General features: G+C 47.0%; 3 protein-coding genes across 8 annotated transcripts in view; 2 read left to right on the top strand and 1 right to left on the bottom strand.

Moving 5' to 3' along the window:
- Positions 1–240: 240 nt before the first annotated feature.
- Positions 241–4,487, top strand: LOC144475621 (mesoderm induction early response protein 1). 3 transcript variants are annotated; one of them, XM_078191682.1, is made up of 6 exons: positions 241–665; positions 775–899; positions 984–1,119; positions 1,367–2,443; positions 2,542–2,669; positions 2,754–4,487. In XM_078191682.1, coding segments are annotated over exons 2-6 (2,013 nt in total). In that variant the 5' UTR covers positions 241–665; positions 775–897; the 3' UTR covers positions 3,424–4,487. The 3 variants fall into 3 exon arrangements, with proteins under 3 accessions (XP_078047808.1, XP_078047809.1, XP_078047810.1); XM_078191683.1 differs by having other exon boundaries at positions 2,757–4,486; XM_078191684.1 differs by lacking the exons at positions 241–665; positions 775–899 and adding an exon at positions 1,203–1,282 and having other exon boundaries at positions 1,059–1,119; positions 2,754–4,485.
- A 36-nt stretch (positions 4,488–4,523) lies between these two features.
- Nup188 (nuclear pore complex protein Nup188) lies at positions 4,524–10,949 on the bottom strand. The gene is made up of 5 exons (XM_078191680.1): positions 10,618–10,949; positions 10,293–10,503; positions 9,754–10,221; positions 9,567–9,691; positions 4,524–9,498 (listed from the first exon to the last, which is right to left on the bottom strand). Exons 1-5 carry the CDS (start codon positions 10,644–10,646, stop codon positions 4,524–4,526), a joined length of 5,808 nt encoding a protein of 1,935 aa, XP_078047806.1. The 5' UTR covers positions 10,647–10,949.
- Positions 10,950–13,514: 2,565 nt separating this feature from the next.
- Positions 13,515–23,547, top strand: part of Msp300 (Muscle-specific protein 300 kDa) — a 103,727-nt gene continuing 93,694 nt past the window's right edge. For 2 of the 4 annotated variants that reach the window (XM_078192032.1, XM_078192033.1), the window contains exon 1: positions 20,405–21,736. In XM_078192032.1, the coding sequence (XP_078048158.1) occupies positions 21,046–21,736 (691 nt within the window). In that variant the 5' untranslated portion in view covers positions 20,405–21,045. Of the gene's footprint in view, positions 13,572–17,084; positions 17,594–18,390; positions 18,620–20,374; positions 21,737–23,547 lie in introns of those variants that run through there. The other 2 variants (XM_078192031.1, XM_078192034.1) reach the window with 2 other exon arrangements.

Raw genomic sequence — 23,547 nt, 5'->3', positions numbered from 1 at the left:
ATTATATATGCATATATAGAGATGCAGATAAAGGTGATCTCACAATAATTTACTGAAAACGAACTTATTAGGTTGGGAATCATGAAACGGACGCCGCAGCTGAACACAGGCTAAACAATTATAGCCCATTTCATAGTTTTCAACCTAATATTTATGTACATACACGGAACAACATTGCAGTTGTCAGCCAATAGTAAAACGTTTTCTGCACAGTATAGAACACTTGTGATGTGATTGGCGCTTGTAACGAATCCCATGAATTTCCCGCTTTTTGGAATGCTATGGAAGCATAATAATGGATCCGATAAATATAAATAATGGATTGTGTGTGGTTTAATTTACGTTGTGCATTTCTCGAAAACCAAGAATAACGTTCTGTTTAAATCATTCGTTTCTACAGTTGGAACAGGTTTCTCGTTAGTCGAAATTGTGCCTTGGAAAAATGCTGGATATGTCACGAAACTGTTACCACGAAAAATTTGCTTTGACTTGTGAAGATGTACATACGATATTGGAGTAAAATGTTTTTAACGAGCTGAAGTAGAACTCGATACTGTACGCAGTGCTGTTAATAATAGCAACAGACTCGAACGAAACGCTCGTTTTCTATCGTACTGATTGTTATCGCAATCCTAAACTCAGCACTAATGTCACAAGAATTTAAGGTTAGATGCGCGTCATAATTTGCATATTACATTTGCTAGGAATGCATTTTGTTTATTGAATCGAATTGTTTTATCGAGTCAACTAAAATCAACTAAATGCACAATGCAGGTAGTTTAAGGGCGTACTCCGACAAGATTCTAATGGTGTACATTACTCCGATTGCATACTAGATACGCAAGGCTAGTATCTGTGTGCTATGTTGCAGCTTGGACTACTGCGATACGTGTAAAGATGTTAGTATATGTAGATCGGTGTTCAATGTAGAAGATCTTAGTTTGAATTACAGAAATACTTTATTAATATCAGATATTTTATAGGACGGATCGAGATTATGATATGGGCCCGGGTACAGGAATGATGGTAAATGATTTTGATGATGAAAGGACTTTAGACGAAGAAGAAGCTTTAGAAGGTAGTGAAGATTCTCACAACGAGTTGTCCAACTTGCAAAAGGTATAATTCTGGGGCATTTAAGTTAAATATTTAACATGTACAATATTCACTTTGTAACAAGATTCTGATCCCAACTATTCTAGGATCAAGCCTGTGCAATGAAAAAATCAAGCCCATAAATAATTACAATTATGATAAGTTTCTACAACACTTTGGACTCAAAGTGCGTTCTCGTAGTGAGATTCGTATGTTTAGTCTGTTTGTTATGTCCGGCGTGATAATCATTTGTGTTCTTGTCTTCTTTCAGGAAGGTGATATGCCACTAAAAGATCTGCTTGCAATGTATGGGTACGGGGATCCGTCGACAGAAAATTCGAACAGTTCCGATCGAATGTTGATTCCGTCTGGAAGCGGGGATGCGGAAGCCGAGGGACAGTATTCGGATAAAGGTGACAATGATGCTGACGACGACGACGACGACGACGAGGCGGACGCGGCTAGTAACGAGCCGGATCTTAAACAGTTTTACACCGAGATGTTGGTAAAAGGGAAGGACTCGACGTCGTTGGTTTCTGTATCAACGATGAAAGGAAACAATGCCAGTAGCGTGACTGCTGGTGATAATGGTAGACGGCACAGAATCCACGACGACGATAACACGGACGACGAGGACGGCGAAACCGAAGAATGTTCTATGGCCGATAATTGTAGTAACAACGAAAACGTAAGGACCGCTACGAAATTGGGTGGTAGTGGTACGGCTAAATGCACCGGTATAAGTGGACTTGGTAGCTGCACAGCGGACGATAGCACCGTATCCGGGATAATAGAGGGCACTGGCGCGGGTGGCACGGTAGACGGCGGAGAAGATGGTTTGGTCAGCAGTGGTATAGGAAGCGGTACTTCGAGATTGCTGCGGAGCGTTTCACGACCACAGAGCGAAGAGGAAGAGGACGACTGCGATTACAGCCCGGACGAGGAAGAATGGAAGAAGACAATCATGGTTGGTAGTGATTACCAAGCCGCTATACCGGAAGGTTTATGCCGTTACGACGATGCTTTACCTTACGAGAATGAAGACAAAATGTTATGGGATCCCAGTCATATACCGGAAGAGGAGACCGAGGAGTTCTTGGAACGGGCACAGCTACCAGCCGTGAAAGGTGGTTCCCTACCCACAGGATCTCACGTCAAAGACGACGAGCAAGCATTATATTTATTGCTGCAGTGCGGCTACAATCTCGAAGAAGCGTTGAGAAGACGGAGGATGAACGTTGTACCACCAACAGATGCGGTTAGCCTTTGGTCGGAAGAAGAATGCCACAATTTCGAAACCGGAATAAGGAGTTACGGAAAAGATTTCCACCTGATACAAAAGAACAAGGTACGTGAACCTTGTAAGCATGGAAAGCTAAAATGATGTTACAAGAGAGCGAGCAGTCTTAATTAATGTTTTTATGATCGGCACCGTTATCGTTGCAGGTGAGGACGCGTTCTGTTGGGGAACTAGTGCAATTTTATTATCTGTGGAAGAAGACGGAACGTCACGATATATTTACGTACAAAGCGCGTTTAGAAAAGAAGAAGTACGCTCTGCATCCTGGCATCACGTGAGTATTTTCTCTGTCACGACCCCATTTTTCATCGGAAGACAATCGAAAACTTGAAGTATGACAAGACCGTTGAATCGTAAGCAGGGACTATATGGACCGATTTCTGGAAGAACAAGAGGGTGTACGGGACCGCAGCAGTTCACCGAATGTCCACTGTTTGTTGTACGGCGATGCGAAACGACAGCGATCAACTGCCAGCGTTGCAAGTAACGATGAATCCAAATCCGTTGAACCGTGGGACAGTACCGCGATCGATCCCTTGGCGGATTTGAACGGACCAACGCCAGCACCACCGCCACCTCCACCACCTCCACCTCCACCACCACCGACAACCGTAGGCACGTTGGTTTCATCCTCAACTGCGATTCCAACTATTCTGTCAACGCCCGTATCCTGTGCCGCGTCGACTCGGCTTTCGGAGTGTTCACCGTCCGACACAGGTTGCGTTAATCCACATGCCTGGTCTACGTTAGCATCACGAAGTCATTCGACTTCTTCCGTTGTAACGACGATCACTATTAACGCGACGACAGCCAGTAGCACCGTTCCGTTGGTTACGGCAGCGATCGCAACCGGAACCACAATTGGAACCGCAACCGCCACTGCGGTGGTTACTAGTACGGTCGCGGCCAGTTCTGTTGTTACTTCTGTCACTTCGAATAATTTTTACCACGGTCGAGTGACTTCGAGAACCAACGATTCCCACAACTCACCCTCGCCAGAGAACATTTTACCTCATTTGCCCCCTTAGCGTCGTTCGCGATCTAAGGGGTTTGAGTCTAGAAGGCGTCGAATATGTTGACGCAATGCGTTCAATTCGTCGCTCGAGACACTGCTATCGCCGTAATACACACACACATACACACATGCGCGCGCGCGCGCGCGCACACACACACACACATCTACACACTCACGCATTTATATATATATATATATATATATATATATGTGAATGTGTGAGTATGTATTCGTTTGTATCGCGAATTATATTTTTCTACTGTATCGTAGTGTGACTATTCACGATCGCATTCGCGATAGCGGAGGAATCGTGTTCTCCGTGCGAGACGGTAAACTAAAGGTATTAAAGCTACGTTGATTACCAGGAACAGGAAAGCAGCAATGAGTTAAAAGTTAAAATGGTACGTGGCCGTAAATTAGCATAACTTTTTCCATTTATTGCTTCCTAGTTCCAGACGATAACTACACTTACCGTGTTACATTCGTAAATGAAGTTTACGAATGGATTATAAAATTAGTTTAATTTATTCGAGAATCGATTTCGTGTTTTCGGATCTATAAATATTTAAGTGTTATCGAGGTGATTCACGCGACGAATCATATTCACAGAATTGTAGCGCCGGGCGCAAATTTGTAAGAGAACGTTGTCCTAACAACACGTTTCCGATTGCTGGTATTGAGTGTACAAAAAGTTTAGTTTCGCTACCCAACTATGGAGATTCGACGAAACAGGAAATTGGTAATCCGTTGAACATGGTTACATTAAATGAAATTCGCTGGATATTTCATTGTCGTTTATTTCCATCACGCACACGCAAAACGGGGTATTCTTGATCGCAGTCACATACTATGTGATACATGGTGACTCGTAACTCGTTAAATCCTCTGATTTCTATACAAACGCTTCGAGATAAACTTTTGTTGCATTTTTCATTACGAAAGTTTCTTAAAAATTTATACGATATATATATTGAAAATCGAACCCGTTCCAATAAAAATTGTTACTTTATTATGAATCTCAACATAAACGTATCAATAAAATTGTTACATTTTTTGTACATACACCACCAATCTGCCGTCGCAACTTTTGCTAACAGAAAATATATATCGCTATCATCGGTATTGCGTTAAATCCAACGATTCTACCACGGCTTTAAGCAACTTCCCCATCAGGGGTAGAAATTGTACGCTGCTGATGTTTGTCGTGAATGTGCCCGTCGTGAAAATACCGTTCTCTTCGAGTCTCCGGCCTTGCTGTTGTTTCAACCTAGCTGGTAGGATCGTGTGACACGGGTCGATCGTTCTGACACTCTTCGAGTCAGCGTTGATCAATGATCCTTCGACGGGCCAATTGTCGGGAGTGCCTCGGTGTTCGAGGAAATCGAAGAACACCCCTAGTTCCGTGACAGTTTCTCGCGCTATGAGCTGACGATCCCGAAGAGCGATTCGAGGACTCCGGACACCCTCCAACGCTTGGCACAGAATCAACACGAGATTAACTTCGAGGGCCAGCCTTGTGTTGTTCTCGTCCATAGATTCGAACCAGGGATCGCTAAACTTTTGGTACTTTGTCACAATAGGACTGCCAGCGATCCCTCCGATGCCTACGGTCGCTCCACCGCTGGTGGTTCCACTTTTGGCCACGTGTCTGCTGCTTGTCAAAGCGGTTGCCCTTGATAGGATGGTGTTTTCACAGATGAGGGGGTCGTAAGGTCTTCTAACTAGTCTTGGACTGCTCAGCAATGGCACGGTTACGTCGAGTCCGCTGACGTACACCAAAAAGTCACCGCCGACATTCGACGATGATCTCGAGGCTGAGCCAGAGACGGGGACGGAGGCGGAAGCGGCGGCAGCGTTGGCTGCTGCTGCGGCTGCAGAGGCAGAGGCAGCGTGAATAATTCTTCTGAGGTCCTTGCTGGAATGCATCCGCCGATCCTCGGGCGTCGCGTGTTCCCATTCTCTTTTTGCTGAATCCATTTTGTCGGCGTGACTGCTGAAGGACACAGACGAAGAATTAACAACCGGTTGGGACCGTGAATGCAGGGCTTGGGTGAACAATTGAGTCGAGCTGATAATCGTTCCATAGGTTAGCCGCGGGCCCGAGCTCATGCTCATCTGAGGAGGGCCGAAATTCATCTCGGCCATCGGGGTGTACCAAAAGTCTTGCGTGTAGATCGTGTCGACGAGAGTGTTCAGTCTCGGCGAGAAGTGAACGAAGCTTAACGCGCAGGTAGTGTTTATCACTATTAGCTTGTTCACCAGGAGCTTCAATTCTCCGCTCGGTGATCTCTTGTCGCAAGACTCCAACTCCTCGGCGCTTTCTACGCTGATCCCGTCGATGATGAATTTAAGGATTCGCGGCCTGAGAAGCAGGTTCACTGTGTTGTCGTACGCGAGATACATGCACTTGATCAGAGTCTCGCAGACGTTCGGCTGAACCGAGTTCCAAACATAGGGTTGCGTCGCCATCGTGTGGATCAGGGCGACGAGAGACTGAACAAGATCAGCAGCGAGAAGATCCGCGGTGTGTCTGAGTAACGTCGATGCGACCATCAGCTGATGTTCGTGCGAGTTGAGAAACATTAGGATAGACTTGATGTAGACGGTGGGCGTTTCTCGGGTAATCAAACCGGTTACGAATTCGAGGCCCAAAGTGTACAATGGCCACCAATCTTGGCACCGCCAGTTTCGGTTTGGCTCCGGCAGATCCTGGTATAGGGAATCCAACATACTGTAGCCGATCGCCGCGGGTGGAATCAAGCTTAACCACAGTTTCGCGATGTCGTTTTCATTGATCGGATGCAACGTGTAAGGCGAGCGGACAATCAAGTTGAGCAGGTTGAGCGCAGCACTGCTGAACCGGAGATACGGATACTTTTGCATGGTGATGCCGATGCAGGCGGTCAACTCGGGTATCATTTGTCGAAGCTGGACGCAACCGGATTTCCTCTGGCGTTTTGACAATGAGCTTCGCTCCACGTAAGAGCGTAGCAGTTGAGTGACCATGCAGACGGCCAACGTTGCAGGCAAACTCTCTCGAATACCTCGCAGAGTTTCCGCGTTTCTCACGTCGACGTTCTTCTTGATCGTCACGTTCCCGCTCGGCGTCCCCTTTTCGTCCACGACCCCAACGATCGGCGGCTGTTGATGTTGTTGCTTTCGTTTCTCGAACTGTGTCGCCGCTTCTTTCAATTCCTCTAGCTCGCACGCGGCGACAGTGCAAGAATGAGCCAGGAGATATTCGAGAGTAGTCGCGTCCTCGCGCAGCGTGCTTTTGACACATTGTACGCATCCTAGAAGCAGAGACATCAACGTTTGGCGCAACGATTTCCCATAACAGCGATAGGCCTGGCCAATCTCTTGCATCAGCTGCGTCACTCCGGACTTGAAAATTCTCGAATCATCGACGCACATTTGTTTCCAGGATGTGATGCACCGAAGCGACAAGGAGGCCAACAGCATCGTTACTTTGCGGTTGCCGGGGTCATGGGACTGTTTTACACGCTCCAGAAGAGATTCCAGGGAGCGTTGTGTTATCAACTGCGCTTGGATGACGTTCACAGAGTAGTTGGCCGCAATTCTCTCGTCCGTCAATGTGACAATAAAGTTGTACCAGGACTCTAAATTGGTCTCGTACAAAGAACGGCCCGTAACACTATTATCGCACTTTTCGCAATTGCTCGACGACTCGCTCTCCGATAGGTCATCCTTCAATATGTACACTGTCAAATTTTTCCAGTAATGCTTCGACTTGTCCATCAGTTTCTTCAGGTTTGCGGAGAAGTCGTCCTCAAGCGAGGAATTCTTGAACAGCTCCAGGGTGATTATGTCGAGCAGATGGGAGTAACCTTTCGCGCCCGGGATCAGATCTCTGAAGAGCGGAGCGAGCAGATGAGTCCAGAATTTGTCCCGTTTGCGAAAGAAATTGACCAGGATTTCGTTCCTGTGATACCACATCGCTCGCAGCAGCGCCATCGTGCTATTGTACAATTGATCGCACACAATGTTCTCCTTTTCGTAGATTCGGTTCAGGTATTTATCCAAAAACTGTCTGCAGCCTTCTGTGAAGAACTCTTGGACCGACCGCGGAAAGATCCGGTTGCATTCTGCCGGGTGTACGATATTGAACAGAGCTTCCGTTAGTCCAGGTTGTTTCTCCAAACAAACCGCGACCAGCTCGAGAATAGCCACTTTAATGTCCGGTACGCAGGTGGGTGACATGAGCCCTCTACGGGACGCGAACGTTTCTCGTATGGCCGTTCCGTCCATGCCCATGCAAACCAGCAGAGACATTGACGATCCTTCGGCAAACTTTTTCAAAAGCCTCACTGCCATCGCCTGCAACGGCGGGCTAAACCAAACGTAAAGGTAGTTGACAATTGTGGGTACTATCAGGAGTCCGTTGGGTACGTGCGGTGACGAATAGAGCGCGGCCTCCAAAGGCGATCTGTCCCCGTTCTGAAGACCGAGCGACTTTCTGAATATCAGTAGCCTGTTTACCACCGACAAAGCCAGTTGCACGCTTGTGATCGCCTTCAAACCTTTCCCGCGAATCCAATCCGTTTCTACCATCATTTTGTTGTGTAAGGTACGTTCACCGGTCCGGATCAGTTTGAGCAAAGCGTGTCGCGGTTCCAGATACAACAAACTGTATGCAACAACGAGTTGTAGCTCGTTGCGGATGTCGTCTTTGGAGAGACTAGTCTCGAGCGCTCTGTGAAGACAATACATACACTTGAGCCAAAGATCGGTCCTCTCCGCATCCGACTCAAAATACCAGGAGTCCAATTTCGGCAACACACCTTGCAGTAGGAACACCATTCCTGGTATTTCGACCGTGTACAGAGCTTCTTCGTTGTATTTAATGATTAAATAATTGGACAGGATGTCCAGATATGCGTTCAAAATCGGATACGAGTGGGCGATTGTTTCTATAGCTGACAGCCAGGACGCGACTATGCCGCCGTCGAAGGAGACCGCTTCGGCAAAGTCGAGCGTTTTCTGGCATCGGTTGTTGAACCTGGGATATACGCCCACGCGCATTCTCGCGAGGATCTCCTCGGGATACTCGAGGATTAATTCAGAGGAGATATTAATGCATGCCGCCACTATCTTGTATATGTACATTTTCTCTTCAGGTAATACCGGATAGGAGAATCGACTAATGATTTCGAAGCTGAGTTCCGTCGGAATGACCATGCTCAGTTGTATCCCTATGTATTTTGCCAGTTTTTTCAACAACTTGAAACCCTGCGATACACTCTCCGGCAAATTTTTGCTCATCTCATTCACGTTTGAAATTATACCACCTGCTTGGGAGAAGAGTTGTTCAATCTTGTGATGCAAAGCATCCCAATAGCTCGCTTTCTGTCGGAATATCACAACCTCGCGATCGCTCGACAGTATGCGCACGTTTTCCCGGATTGTATCCTCTGATATGGTGTAAGAATTTTTGTGAATCGTGCATTCCTGTTGGTAGGGCTTCAAGGGCTTGTTGTGGTCTCGTTGACGTGGTAATTCGAGCGTCAACGATTGCAGATTTTCCAATTCAACGGCGATCATTTCGGCACTTGATTTCGAGGCGTTAGCCAATCCGATCGCTATGTTGGTAAGCGGCTCAAATTCGTACGGGAATTGTTCCGAGGCAAATTTATAGATCGGCCACAAACCGTTCTCGCGTTCTTGCCAGAACAGAGCCGCTGTTTCCGGGAATTGTATGGTTGCAGCTACCGCGTCGAAGATACCGTTCAACGCACCGAGCTTCTCCTCGTCAACAAAAACGCACACCAACTTCAACAAATTGTACACACTGTTCCGAACAACTTTGGCATAATGAGTTTTCTCGCGTATCATCTCGCTGTTCATCAGGTCCTGCAAATAACGGAAAACTTCCAGTTGAATGGCTTTGATACCAAACGGCCGGAATCGTGACAACGTGTCTATATTATCGGCATCTGTTTCGTAGTTTGCTAACATCCACGACAGAAATAATGGCCCGTCTTGCGGGCTGTTATCACGGACGCATTTCTGTTCGAAGATTTCCTGCATACTGTTTCTCACGCTTCTAATCCACTCCTCCATACCGGCGCTGCAAACATATATAAAAACATATATATATGCACAAACGCACGTATATGTTTCTAGGATCGCGCTTACTGTTTTATCACATCCAGCGCTACTAGAATCAACGCTGCTTGACTATGATGAATTTCTTTGATTTTTCTAGCGATTACTTTCTTATCTTCGTGACTCTTAGTACTTGCCAAGCGCTTCGGTTCTCCCTGTAGGATCACTGAAATGTTAATCAAGCAACAGAAATTGTCTACACAACTATTGTACTTACTCCGATGCTTTCGTATAATTTCAAGAATTCGGTGTCATCGATATGTATGTCGTGAATAATGCACGTTAATATATGAAGCAATTCTCGCATTTCAACGAGGCTACTGTTATAAAGCCTGTGCAAATACTCTTCTGTGCACAATTGCGATCGAACTGGAGGGTTCATGGTCTTCAGCATTTCTATTTGCTTCCTAATCGACTCAAGGAGAGTACCGAGCAAAGCTACATCATTGAAAAATCTAGCAAACTCCTTTTGGTAACGATGTCCGCTGTCTTTGTATTCGACCATTAGTTTAAGGCACTTTATTAAGGTCATTCGTTCGGAGTAATAAAAATTCCAAATGTCGTCGATTAATGCTTTCATCGACGAAAAATCTATCAGTTGAGACACAAAGGTTTCTGTACAATTACGATATTCGTATTTGATAAAATTGCAGACTAGGTCCCATGTAAGCGTAGCATCCAGATTCTTAAATAAACAAATAGAGTAATGATAACTGCGATTAATTAAATTTGGGCAAGTTTCTTAAGAAAATGTACCAATAGAGGAGCCAATTTGCTGATCAATTCATACATTCTGGGAGATGGATCGTTTTTTGGAATATTAGAAAGGGAAGCTTCCGTGTATGGTTTGAAATATAGAAGACCCTCCTTGAGCAGTTTACTCTCCTTTTTAATTTCATCTTCGACGAGTTGTTTTTCGCACCGGCACACCGTATCAGATATTAGAAGCCATAATTCCTTACAGTAACTGTGGGGAAAATCAGTTTAGTGTGACGACGGCTATCGTAAATAAAGAGTTAAATATTGAAGATAAAGTGAAAGTGATGTCAGATTTCGTAACAATAAAGAGATGTTTACTCACGGCAAACTTTCAACAGCGTGCCCGTCCATTCTCAATCTATGAAATGGTATAATTCATAAGAAGTATATTTGCAATCCTTCGGATAACCATTCAAATATTTTGTATAGTATTATACACTGATAAGTATAGCACTTCTTCATAAATATTGGGTTACATATTTCTTTCATCGTTCATTATCGTAGATTATTGTTTACAATAGGTACTGTATAAACTGTGAAACAAGCTACATGTATGCACGAGGATTCAGTAGATACACCGCCTTTCAAACGATTCGAACTCTATCTGTTTCAAACCGAAACCAAAAACCATCGAAAACTGTTAAGAAGTGAAGTGTGTGAGAACTAGAAAATTGAAACGTTGGTAGAATTTGTAGCGAGCACCGCTCCATGTACATATTTAGATCCATCTCCAGGCCGTAGATGGAACCGTTAACGGGGGTCAACGTAGAAATTTTCTATGTTTCAATTGATTGACGATTCGCTGCTGAGACAGAATGGATAGCGTATCGCGCACGAGGTAATTTCCACTTTTGTGTATGTATATAAAATAGTTAACAATCTTGTAGTAAATTGTTTCGTGTATTCATGTAAATCCAACCTTTAGTTTTTCTGTTTCTAGGCCACGCAAGTTATCAACTTTGGATACCAGGAGCGCCACCATTGCCGACAGAATCGGCGCCATCTCATTTCAGTTAGTTCGAACGCGTCGTTGGAATCCAGTGGTTATTTATTTACTTTTTCATGAAATTAATTTAAATGTTGTAATCAGACAGTAACAAAATGTCAAAGAAAATGTGACTGCAAATGTGATGATTCCACGTGTGAACAAGTTCTGGCACTTTCATAGGATATAGGTAAGATTAAAGTATTGCTTCGTTACCATCTGATGAAATTTATACATCATGTACGTTTGCGTCTAAATATTTATAAAATACTTTGTATAATTAATATTTCTGAATTAATAACACTTTTTAACATGAACATAGATTGCGACGGGTATTTTATTCGATTTTGTCTGATCGAATTTACACGTGAAAATGTTCTCTTTTTGCGCTTGTTGGTGGTTGCATAGTGCGCTTGCGCAGTAGCATTACCTCTCAGATTCACGCGCAAATCGTATTGCAAACGCGGGCATTTGTCATCTTGGAGTTTGCAAATCTCACCAGTATAAATCGTCAACCAATCGGAGCAAAGAACATTTCTATATTGACCCTTGCTAACCGATCGAGCTGCGGCCTGGAGGTGTGTAGGAGTAGGATCCGTTACTCTATTGCTAACAAATATGTTAAAAATTGACGTCGAGACTGGCATTGAAATGGTATTCGAAATGGTATTAGAATTGTTGCAGTTATATTGAGTTAGTATCAATATATCGGTATGTGCAAGTACGCGTACGGTCGTTTCCATGCGGAGAAATACTGAAATAAATCAGTTTCGCTGGTTTCGACGGAAAGACGTCACATTTTTAGTTACATCGTTCGCTCCATCAAAGTAACATCCTACATGTTAAGTAGCGCTCTCTAGAAACGAATGAAAATAGGTCCCTTGGTGTGCACGCAACGGGGTCAAGGCGCTCATCGACCTCACAGGTCAGCTGTCAACTTCCGGTCGTTCCTCGAACACCTCGACCCTTTCGGAACTCCATTGGAAGCTGCAGACGATCCGTCGATGCTGCAAACACTCGTTCTTGGCGAACAAGAATCTTGTTTGAAAAGTCGTAGAAAGATCCATGCAACGATATCCATTTCCGTTCTAGTCGCTCTAGATTTTCTTCTCTATACTCCAGTCTCTAGATTCTAGATATTTGAGTCTTCGAATCTGAGTTCGATCCGTTAATCGGTCTACCATCTATTAACGGATAATCGGATCGATCGGAAAAATATTGAAGCAATTTTGTTTGTAAGACCCTTGTGTGTACTCCGTAGTTGCTCCGATTATCGATACCGTCGGTTCATCCGACATCTTCATCACGACGTCATCGCTCGAATTAATTTCTGAAAAAAGCCGAGCAAAATGAGGACGCCAATGAATTTTCATTTTTGAAAATGAATGTTCCAAAGTGCGGATGAACCGAGAGAGAACTATTCACTACGACACAACAGACGCTAACGATTCCAAGATTGAAAGGTTGCATTTAACAGTAATGGAGGTACGATCGATCGAAAAAGGAAACCACAGATTTTTCCCATTGATACATTCCCACGTTTCAGATTGTCAGCATCTCGCGAGAAGGCTCGCTTAGAAGGGGATCGAATGGTTTCCAATGTTAGTTCACCGCCGATAATAAACGGAAACGCCGTCGACGTCGTTCGAAGGCAGGCTGACCGCGGGGTGTGGATAGGGGAAGATCGCCAGAAGACGAACAGTGAAGGCTGCGGTTAGAGAGACGAGGAAACGAGGAGCGGTAGCGGAGCAGATCGGGAAGGGAGAACAGGAGCGAGAACGTCGTTGCGCCAGGCGGATCGCCTCGCGTGAACGTGTGTATCCGTAGCTGAAAAGTCGAGCGACGCCAAAGTTAAATATAAATGTCGCGGCAATCGTCCTGAACCGATGAACCAGTGTAGACCGAGGACCGAGCACCGAGACCAGTCTCTTCGTGACCGGTCTTCGCCGTGGACCGACTCCGAATAACCGAATACGAACCAGTCGTTGCGCGAGTCGCACGATTTTTCCGCCACGATCGATCACCCCCTCAATCATCGGGGCCCGAACACCCGAGTGTTATACGTGAAAACGTCGTGCCCGATGAGAGTTTAGGGGATCGTACTTTGAACGAAACCGATCGAAGCGCACGCGCGCTCTCTCTCTCTCTCTCTCTCTCTCTCTCTCTCTTTCTCTCTTTTTCTCTTTCTTTTCGCTATCACTATCGCTATCTTAATATTCTCGACGGAAACAACAGTGACTTTGGATTATTGTGCACCGGATTTCCTCGATCGACAGCTCAACGTCTCACCGGTATTGTTATCTCGTTTACTGATTGTGACATCTATGTAACCCTCTGATATCCTTTTGTTTCCAGGAGTGGTTCGAGTGTTCATTTGTTAGAATGTTGAATACTCTGTTAATTCCTTCGGTTCTCGTACATTTCTCAGAGGTAGTTATGATTCCAATATAATACTTGATTCGCTTTCGTATTATTTTGTCGTATTATTCACGTTTTTGTTTACAAATTCAGAGTCGAAAGAGACATATATGTCGATGCTACTAGCGAATGTTCGTTCCGCAAAATGTACAAGAGTTTAAAGATCGTGAAGAGTAGAATTTCTCGACGATTCGATAATTTTTCGAACCTCGAGAACCGAGGGCACGTTTGCTAAAGAATTTCCAAGGTTTCTAACTAATCAGCTAACACACGGGTTAAAACTCCTTTTTGACCAGCCTCTATTTTGTAGTCTCCATCATTAGCGCACGCGTGAAAATTATGCAATTGGATGGGATAGGCGTGGCTGTACTCTCTCGTACCCTACCGAACCCAAACCTACGAATCGTAAGGTCCGAATAGTATTGTTCTTGTTGAACGCAGCAGTAGAAGTCTGGGCAACATTAAAAAATATAGAGATATCTGGTACACATGCTCACGATGATAGGAAATCTCGATGGCTTTAATTAAAAGCGCAGCTTTCGTGGGCTCTCGCTGGCTCTAGCTACCGCAGAGATCGGACCAACCGAAGGTCCAGTCTTTCTTCGTTTAGCTTCATATTAATCGTTGTCGGTTGGGTTCGGTCTCACGGCTTCGACAATAATCGGTGCGACGCGATCGGAATTAATCGGCACATACTACACGAGCAACCTGTGCAAGGAGAAGGAGAATCCGGAGCATCCGTTCGGAACATCGCCTATTTCTGTTCGTTTATTCGGCAGTAATCTTATTTTCGGATGCAGCATCCGAGGTCCAGGATCCAGCCAATGGATAACGTTAACGTCGGAATGTCTTCTTGATACCTGAGAATTTCACGCGTGTCGGTTCGCGTGATTTTATTCGGATCGCGGAGTACGTCGAGCAAGAACCTTTTGCACAATGTTCGCTTCGGGAACAAGACACTGTCTTTGGTCTTCCATTCCGCTCGATTCGTGTCGGTGAACCTCGCAGCAAGAAGAACGTTTCGTTTCGCTCGACCTTTTCTTCGATTTCTGGAATTTGAGTTTGAATTCGTTTGCGAGTGGTTTCGCAGCTTATTTATAGAATAGAAGGCACTCGATTCTTCTCGATGATTTATCAAAATCGAAGAAACGACGTTGAACCCGAATCCGAATTACGCCGGTCTCGTCCGTGCCCGTCAACTGTAACATGAAAAGGACGGGGAACAGATTGGAAGCCAGAGTTTGTTAGTTACGAGGGGCATGTCCCCCGATGAATTTCCACTACAGCTTTTTCTTCCCAGAACGGATGCATTGGATTTTATAGAAGATATCTAGGCAGTTCCGAGTTCCGAGTTCCGAGCGATGCAGACTGCTGCGGGGTCCGAATCGACGAAATTCTGCGACAAAGCAAAATATTAAGACCGCGAATGCTGCAACACTTCTTTCTCATGAGGATGCTTCATCGTTTAACGCTATTCCGCAGACGATATACGATTTTATGTTACCAAAGAGAAAGAAACAAACAACGGTTGTCTTATCACCGAGCCATCAAATCTTGCCAATTCATGCGGTAATCTATTTATAAGATATTTTTAATAAATATGACCAGTGGCGAACGATCCGTTGACGGAATGTTAAAAAGCTTGTCAATACATAACAGACTTTCCGTAAATGCCACGTTAATAAATTGTTCGATGGTAATAGAGACTTTCTGTTTCTGCTAAAAAGGAATCGAAAGCCACCAAAATTCCAAGCTCCCATGCAGCTGCGCACGTTCCAGTGGACTTTTGGGACGATATTGATCATTGTCGATTGTCGATTGCCGACGGCAATGCGCGTATTCCTTTCCGAAATATGTATATGAAATGTTGGACGCAGGCGTTGGAAATGCGAATACACACACCTACCGTGTCGTACGCGTCTGCGAGCACCGCTCGAGTCCCTTTAAAATAGAATTCTCGCTATATTTAGTCGGCCTACACTCGATATCCAGCCAAAAACCTTTAGACCTTCGACCGTCCAATCGTATCGCCTCGACTTTCTTCGAACTCGGAATTATACCAATGGTATGCGTTTCTATGGCTGGTTCAACGAAGGAAGCTCGTCTCGACGAGATAGGTTTTGGTCTCGTTGTTTATAGTTGTCCATACTTTTCTTATTCGAACGAGCCGAATCGAATACCACTAGGATGTTTGTAATGTGAAACAGTTATACAAAGTATGAGAAAATTTGTACTACAATAGAATACATTAACTTGGTGGTGGTTTCAGTTTCGTTGATCAATTTGGTTTGATTTCGTGGGAGTTGGTGGGCTTTTCAATGACTGAACGGCAATATACAATAGGAGTAGCTCGATGTTTTTCTTTCAAGTAATAATTTTGGAAGTACTTGCCCTGCTGCTTCGAGAGCATACAATACGGTTACTATTTACGGTTTTTAACCGTCAATTCGTTGGTCCGTGGTTCTTTCACTTGAAACCAACTCTAATTATCATTTTCACGTAACGTCACATTTTTTGTATTTCCAAATTCCCACACTAACTTTCCACACGCTTCCATGCTTTCACATTTCTACACGGCAACGTGCACGGGTCGGCGGAAAGCTAGACAATCGAAGCGCCTATTTCGAGAGATTTCTGGATGATTGCCCATCCTAATCTGCCTGCTCACTGCCACCGCGCGACCCAGAGCTCGTTAAGCGTCCAAGACGTTTCTAGCTTGCACCGAATTGTCGCGGGACGCGGGTCGTGGGTCACGATCCTCCAAGTTCTAACCGATATACATATTGTGTGATATTACATCACGGTTTGCGATCGACACCTATTTAAAACAAATCTTCCGTGAATGAAATGTCAATCTATACTTCTCCTTTCTATGGTAGAGGAACATCTGTCGGGAAACATTAATTTTCAGTCGGTCGGATTCGCTCGATCGGACTCGTTCGAATTGTAAGAATCGGTGCTCCTTTCCAAGACGTATGTCGCGCAAAGTGTGTCGTGTATCGTGTGTTTTAAACCGTTTACCATTGTTATTACCATTGTTGTTTTCGCAGTTGAAACGATTCGATTTTGTTCCATCGTAATTATTTTTTTCCAAGTAAAAAAGTAATTGATATCGATTCTGTGCTTAGATTTGGTCGAATGCCGAAGTATTGGTGAGAACGGTACAAAATTTGACTCTATCTTTAAAGAAACGGATGACTCATAGATTCTGAACGGTTTGTTGATTTTTACGAATCCGACCGTCGGAATACACAACAACGACGTTAACTTTTCGCTGACATCGAACGTAACAGAATAAATTTACCTGTCGACGTTTCGATGATTAAATATTATAAAATTGTTCGAAAATGAACGAACGGATGAAGAATAAGTCGCGTGTTTTGCAGCGATGCTAAGCGAACCGCGGGAATCTTCTAAATAGCCAGAGATGTCGCAGCCGCCATTAAAACCCCATGGAAAACTCGGTTCGGAGTCAGGATTAGGATTAGGACCAGGACCGACATCAGGATCCGGATCGGAACAAGGGCCCGGGCAAGGACCAGGGGGCGGTTGGCCCGCAAGATCGAGCGTGCCCGGCCACTTGAGACCCCCATCGCCCTACGCACCTTCAAGCTCGCCGCATCCGCAACGCGTTCGAGGAACGCCGACGCAGACGCAGACACCGACACCGGTTCACCATGCTCATCCTACGTCGCCGTTGACGTATTCCGGAACGATGCATCCGATGAGCCCGGTGCCGATCGGGATGCCGGTCGGTATGCCGATCGGGATACCGATCTCGCCTGGGATTTCGCCGGTGTTCGGCTCACCGTCTTTTATACAGTGTCCCAGGCCCAGGTGGCCGTCGCCTCTTCCTCTCACCGGTCAAACACCCAGACCTTACATACCGATCCAGGTAAGTCGTCTAAGTTCAGTGAATATTCGAGTTTGCGCTCGCATTCCCTCGATCAACGAATATAACCGTTGGAACGATCATCGAATTAATTTGATTGAAATTGGTTATGTGATGATACATGGACAAAAGCAGCGTCATACGTAGCGGAATTTCTTCGGTAAACCGATGCGCTATCGCTAGATCTCGATACTTATTTTCCTGTTTCTTCGCGTTTATTTTATTCGAATTGTGTTCCGTAATGTTCTCGACCGTTTGACTTTTTATTATTTTCATTTCAAACCAGTTCACTGCAACTTCACTGCAACACGAAATACTTTGACAAAGCGCATTCATTTTTCATTATTTGTTGAAATATTTGCAATGGTGACGTGGTGAACGATCGTAAAGAGGTACGCGCGACCAGTACCGTTTCAAAACGTTTGATCGCAAATACGCGGGGACGCGTATAATTCAGACATCGAATTTCCGTGGCGATAGCGACCGATAGCGGGCTGCGTCGTACCGCTTCGCACCACACCGCAACGCATCGACGGGCAATGAACGGTCTATTGTACGCGAAACAGACGGTTCGCAATGCCGGTACTCGAGAAACGGATCAGCGACGAATGCAAAGGATGTCTTTTCCTTAGCCTGAAATCCTGGAGCCTAGAAGAGGAATATCTGTTATATCGATAATCGAAAGTGTCACGACGCGAAACTTTTCGAAACGAATTACCGATGATCGTTTGCATCTCCCTTTTGGTAAACGGATGTAATCGCGATGCCGCGCGTTCACGTTCTCGTTTCGATGTTGACAGAGCTCGGTGGAAAGCGCAGCGTCGTCGCAATTGGTCGCCGGACCGCCGGAATATATGATCGGCGCCTACAGATCCGGCGATTACGAATACGTTGGCGTACCTTTGGAACATTCGCAGACCGAGGAAGAATCCAGCGGCCCCAGCACCGCGGAAATAATAGCCAATCAGAGCCAGGATTACGTGGATGAGAAGCTCGCGGAATATCAGGCCACCATACAGCAACTTCAAAGTAAGTCTTCGAATTCGAATGCTTCGATCGCCTCGAACGCTACACCGACCGCGAAATCGAAAAATTGGACCACAATCGTTTTCATATAACCACGTTTTATGATCCAGCTGCTCCTATCGCTTCGTGGAACACCCTAGAGTCGAGTCCTAGATAGCTAGTTGTATTTCAAAGACTCTTTCAAATAGAATCATTCAAGTTCTTGAAATTGAACGAAACCCTCCGAGCTCTTTTCGACAAGCTGGATGAGAGAATTCTAGATACTTGCTCGATGTCCATCGAACGCGCTCTTGTCTTTCTAACAGCAAGGTAACTTTCTGAAACGCATGTTCCCGCGAATCTCGCAGAGATGGAAGCAGGAAGCATCGGGAGTTTCGAGCAAGTAAACGTTGGAATTTTCAAAAATAGACGCTTTTGACCTAATGCGTTTTTAAAGCTTTCGGGTTTATAAAGCGTTTACTTTGCCAGGAATTTCAATCTCCTCGCGGGTTGAAATCAAAATATGTACAATTCTGATGAGAAAATGAGACGTGCGAACAGGAAAAAGACGTACCAATGTTGGTTTTTGATAAAATGTATTGCACGCGTTGCACCGACGCGAATCCGTGACGAAATTCTCATTTCCATCAACGAATGGATTCGTACTCGAAGCAACTAAATAGAAAGTTACCGGTCGATCAAACGGCGAGCATTCGAATTTCTACCTTCTTGGAATTGACTGGTCATCGTCGTTGCGTCTTTCTTTCTCGTTTCTCTCTTTTTTCATCTTGTATACAAGATAACAATATCCTCGAGAGAATTGAGCTGTGCCACGAAGATTGCGCATTCGTGAGAGTTGCTAAACTCGCGACTGTAATATCCATGGGTCGCTACAATGTGTCTCGCGCATGAAGAACAAACTCGGTCGCTACCTCTCTACCGCGTTACTCCGTCGTTACTTCGCTATCTTGTAGCGGTCGAACGATCTCGTTTCGCTGCTCAAACACGATCGGCCCAAGACCCTCCATTTCCTTCCAGTCGGTCGCGAAGGATTCGGAATGAGCGGGAACACACTCGCTAACGTGGAAGATATCGGGCTCTGAGCAGAAAACGAATTCATCTCCGTGCTTGCCTCGATATTAAACGATTCCCTAAATCGTCCATCTTCAAGATTGTCGAAACCTGGGTTGGTCGATTCGCCAGATCCAACTAATCCTCGTGATCTGCCACGAGCGATCGCCGCGTGAATCTCCGCGTGGGAATCTCCGTGGATAGGTTTGGTACGTTTTAAACGTTTCGCGGGCGCAGTGACATTTCGAGCCGACGCCCCGTCTCCCGTCGCGTCCGTCGGCCTTTGGAGAAGGACGCAGGATAAAGGCATCGATCGACCAACCCCGGCCACCGGTGTGTTCTGCCATCAGGAAGGTTGGATCGTTGATACCCGAGGTGCGTTGGCTAGAACGAGAGATCCGTTAAAAGCCGGTGGTTGTTGGACGAGCCCGTCGGCGTCGACGCTGACGTCGACGACGGCGTGGGCAGGTCTCGCTGCGACGTCGGGCGACGCGAGACGAGGCTAGAAGAGACGAGGCGTGGCGCGGGGTGGCAAATGAAGGGGCAGGGGAGGGCGCAGCGACACGCGGAATCCGTGATCGCGACCGGCCCCGGCGCGGCGGTCGCGAGTCGTAATTGTGCGGTGCCGGTTGTCGTCGTCCCCGTGATCGTGCAATGCGGATCGTGGATAAGGAGAACGGACCGACGTGGAGTGGGACAGGGGGGGGGGGTCAGGAGGGTACCGCATGGCGAAACGAGGTGGGGACCCGGCGAGAGAGGTCGGGAAGAGAGAGAAGAGAGAAGAGAGGCACTAATATCGAACCGGCGGCCGTGGTGTGCGGCCGAAGCCGGAGTCGAAGTCAGAACCGGAGTGCATTCCGTGAACGATAGTTAAACGCATATCGCGTATCTCGTATATTCGCGTCGACGTCGGCTATCGGCGTTGAGCCAGGCGAGATTGGTGCATCCGACAAGGAAAATTGGACGCTTGTAGTCGGCCCTCTCCTCCTATAGTTCGATTCGCGTTCCTCGATTCGTCACGGTTCCCTGTGCGTTCGCGAAAAAGTGTGCGTGGCTCGCGTCGGACGACGAAGACGCGGCTTTCCGGCTGCCGATGCGCGTGGCAGCGGCAGCGGCGGCGGCGGCGGCGGCGACGACGACGTCGACGGCGGTGGTGGTGCTCGAAGGGTGTGGTGTGCGGATAGCAGGTGTCTGCGAGCGCAGCTTGACCGTGAAACGAGCAGAGGCCGGAAGCGGGACGGGCACGGCATGAGTTTCGGCCAGAGCGCCTGCCGCTAGGACGGGGACCGGAGAACCGGCCTCTGTCTCTGCAAGCTGCTCGCCCAACGGCGAGCTGAACGGACCGACCCGTGAGGAGGGTTAGCCGTCTCTCGTCGAGCATGTCGACGCCGCCGAGGAGAACCGGAAGCCCGCCGAACGGTAGCGCGGCCGGCGACAGCCCGGCCGGCAGCCGGGCCAGCCCCGGCGGCAGCCCGAGGACACCACGTGGCGGCAGTCTGCAGGACCGGATCAGCTTCTTCGAGCAGGAGATGCTCCAGGGTGGCGAGCAGAGGAGACAGTTCAGATCGGCCGATAATTCGAAGATGGCCCTGTCCAGGACCGGCGACTCCTCGTTCGAGGAGAGCTTCGAGAGACTGGTCGAGGAGGGTGAGCTGAACGGGGCCAAAGTGGTCAAGTTCGAGAAGATCACCGTCAGGAAGAGCGTTCGGGAGATGATGGGCAGCGTGTCGCATCGGCTGCTCGCCGAAACCAGCAGGACACCCAGCGACGAGCATACCCTGGAAGATTCCGCTTATCAGAGCCAGAGTCACGGCTACGGCCACGGTCACAGCCACGACGCGACCAGCCACGCCAGCAAGTCTAGCTCGGTCACCTCGTTTACCAGATTCCCGTCCGAGGAGAGTCTGTCGCAGGGGAGGAGCAGCAGTCCTTTGCAGCATCTGGGACCCGACGATCGCACCCTGGAATGGCGTAGCGAGTACCGCGCTGCCAGAGGCTTCCTAACCGCCTGCAGGATCGAGTGTGTGCGCAGCAAGAGCGAGTACGATGCACACATCGCCGCGATCAAAGGTGCTCCTCACCGTTTTGAATACTCGATTCTCTCGATTATCGATCCTCGATTCCCGATTCTCGAACGCGTCGCCAGGTTTTAACGGGAGCGCGGACTCCTCGGATTGCGACACTTTCGTCTGCTTTTGATTGGGAGGTCACCCGAAATGCAATTTACCGAGGTGTCTCTTGTCGAATCTAAAAAATGTCGTAGGAACGTTTGGCACTTTTTTATGGATCTGCAATTGTCTGAATCGTTGGGTTCTTTCTTATTAAAAATCGTTTCAAGTTACGCCATCGCGACAGCGACAGCGACCTCGTCGATAGCATAAAACTTCTCGAAGGAATGAGCAGGATCGAGACGAGAGCAAGGCGGTATTGATTCGCGGTCGTCTTGCTTCGGAAGATTCTGGGATAGAGCTTGAGGTATCCATTGTTTTCGCGAAAGAGGAATAACTATCTTCGAAATTTTTAGTTCGTGTTGGCGAACATTTTAAATCGTTCACCGTAAAGATTCGAACGAAATTCCACGGCTCGGATCGATTCCGGGTCTCGGCTTGCGATACAGGGACAGGAATAGGGGCGGAGACAGAGGCAGGGATAGGGACAGTGTTCCTTTCAAAACGACGCACGTTGCAGACGGTGATCGTGAATGGGCACTGGTATCGTTGACCGCGGAACCTCTGACAGCGTTGATAGCGTTCTCCGCTTGCGATCTCGACCTCGGACACACTATCTTTAGGTATGTAGGAGATTCTTGTCGCGATCGCCACGATTTATCTTCTGTCGTGCGAAACGGTCCCTCGTCGCGAACCGTTTCTTTCGTCGCATGCGTCAAACTCATTTTTCGGACATTTACTTTCTAGGAGTTCGGTTCATGGACGACGGTGTATGCTGTTTCAAATGATATTTGTAATTCGCGACGAAAATCTGTTCGCTCGTGAAATCGACTTTCCTACAGGATATTTCGAATCTTGATTATTTTTTAGACGAATGGATGATCGGGGAGAACAATTTTCGGAATTTCGCATCGGCCCCTTTCCTTCGTCGTTGCTTTTTTATTCGCAAGTCACGGACGAACCGCCGCGGCAAGAGTACTTCGCTTTCTCACGATCGATACTTGTTCTCTTCCGTTAAGCACCGTATTAGCAATTCTTGGCCGGCGGTTATTGCGACGTTTCGGAATAATCGGCAGTTAATCTCCGTGGGATTGGATTAGCGAGGAGCGAAGCGACGCAATGCAAGGATGGGGCTAATAATGTACGTCGAGACGAAACTTTGACGATCGGACGGCGCGGGTTCCAACCGTCAAACTATGGGCTCACGGTGTCCAAAAACCACGCGCGCGTTTTAGCACTCGGTCCAAAGTCGACGAAGGACAGTGCGAGTAGAGTTCTTTCGAGCGATCGCGTTGCTATCACGATGCCGGTCAGCTCGCTGCCGCAACGTCCTCGGAAGAGGCTGCAGCTGCTGCTGTCTGTGTCCTTAACGATGCCACTCTCTGTTACGATCGCCTATGGTAACTTTGTCGGTCCTAGTTAGTTGGCTTAACTGAGACGAAAACAAGTAGAAAGAACCGACCAAAAAGGAACGTTGGCGAGGGTCGCGTTGCGCGCCGCGCGTCGTTCGAGGTCGGCTGAATCGTCGCGTGACGCGTGACCTCTTTATCATCAGCCTCTTGTCGACTGCTAGGCAGCGCTGTGCTTTATCGTCGTTGGAAGTTTCGGCAATGGAATGCAACGAGCGAACAGCTGTCGCCCGCGTTCAAAGTAACGAATTGCGTTTCAGAAATGGACAAACAAAATCGGAAGTGGTCTTCGCGAACGATGATC

This window comes from Augochlora pura, chromosome 10, assembly GCF_028453695.1.
Source record: "Augochlora pura isolate Apur16 chromosome 10, APUR_v2.2.1, whole genome shotgun sequence".
NCBI lineage: Eukaryota > Metazoa > Arthropoda > Insecta > Hymenoptera > Halictidae > Augochlora > Augochlora pura.
This window is presented reverse-complemented; position numbering and strand designations above follow the sequence as displayed.

What these genes read in the sequence shown, in the direction of transcription:
- LOC144475621 (XM_078191682.1), top strand. An exon ending in AGTTGTCCAACTTGCAAAAG is followed by an intron (nt 1,120 to 1,366) that starts GTATAATTCTGG and finishes GTCTTCTTTCAG; the next exon opens with GAAGGTGATATGCCACTAAA. An exon ending in GCTCTGCATCCTGGCATCAC is followed by an intron (nt 2,670 to 2,753) that starts GTGAGTATTTTC and finishes TTGAATCGTAAG; the next exon opens with CAGGGACTATATGGACCGAT.
- Nup188 (XM_078191680.1), bottom strand. Translation starts at nt 10,646, where the DNA reads ATGGACGGGCACGCTGTTGAAAGTTTGCC. An exon ending in CACGCTGTTGAAAGTTTGCC is followed by an intron (nt 10,504 to 10,617) that starts GTGAGTAAACAT and finishes TTTTCCCCACAG; the next exon opens with TTACTGTAAGGAATTATGGC. An exon ending in AATTATACGAAAGCATCGGA is followed by an intron (nt 9,692 to 9,753) that starts GTAAGTACAATA and finishes GTGATCCTACAG; the next exon opens with GGAGAACCGAAGCGCTTGGC.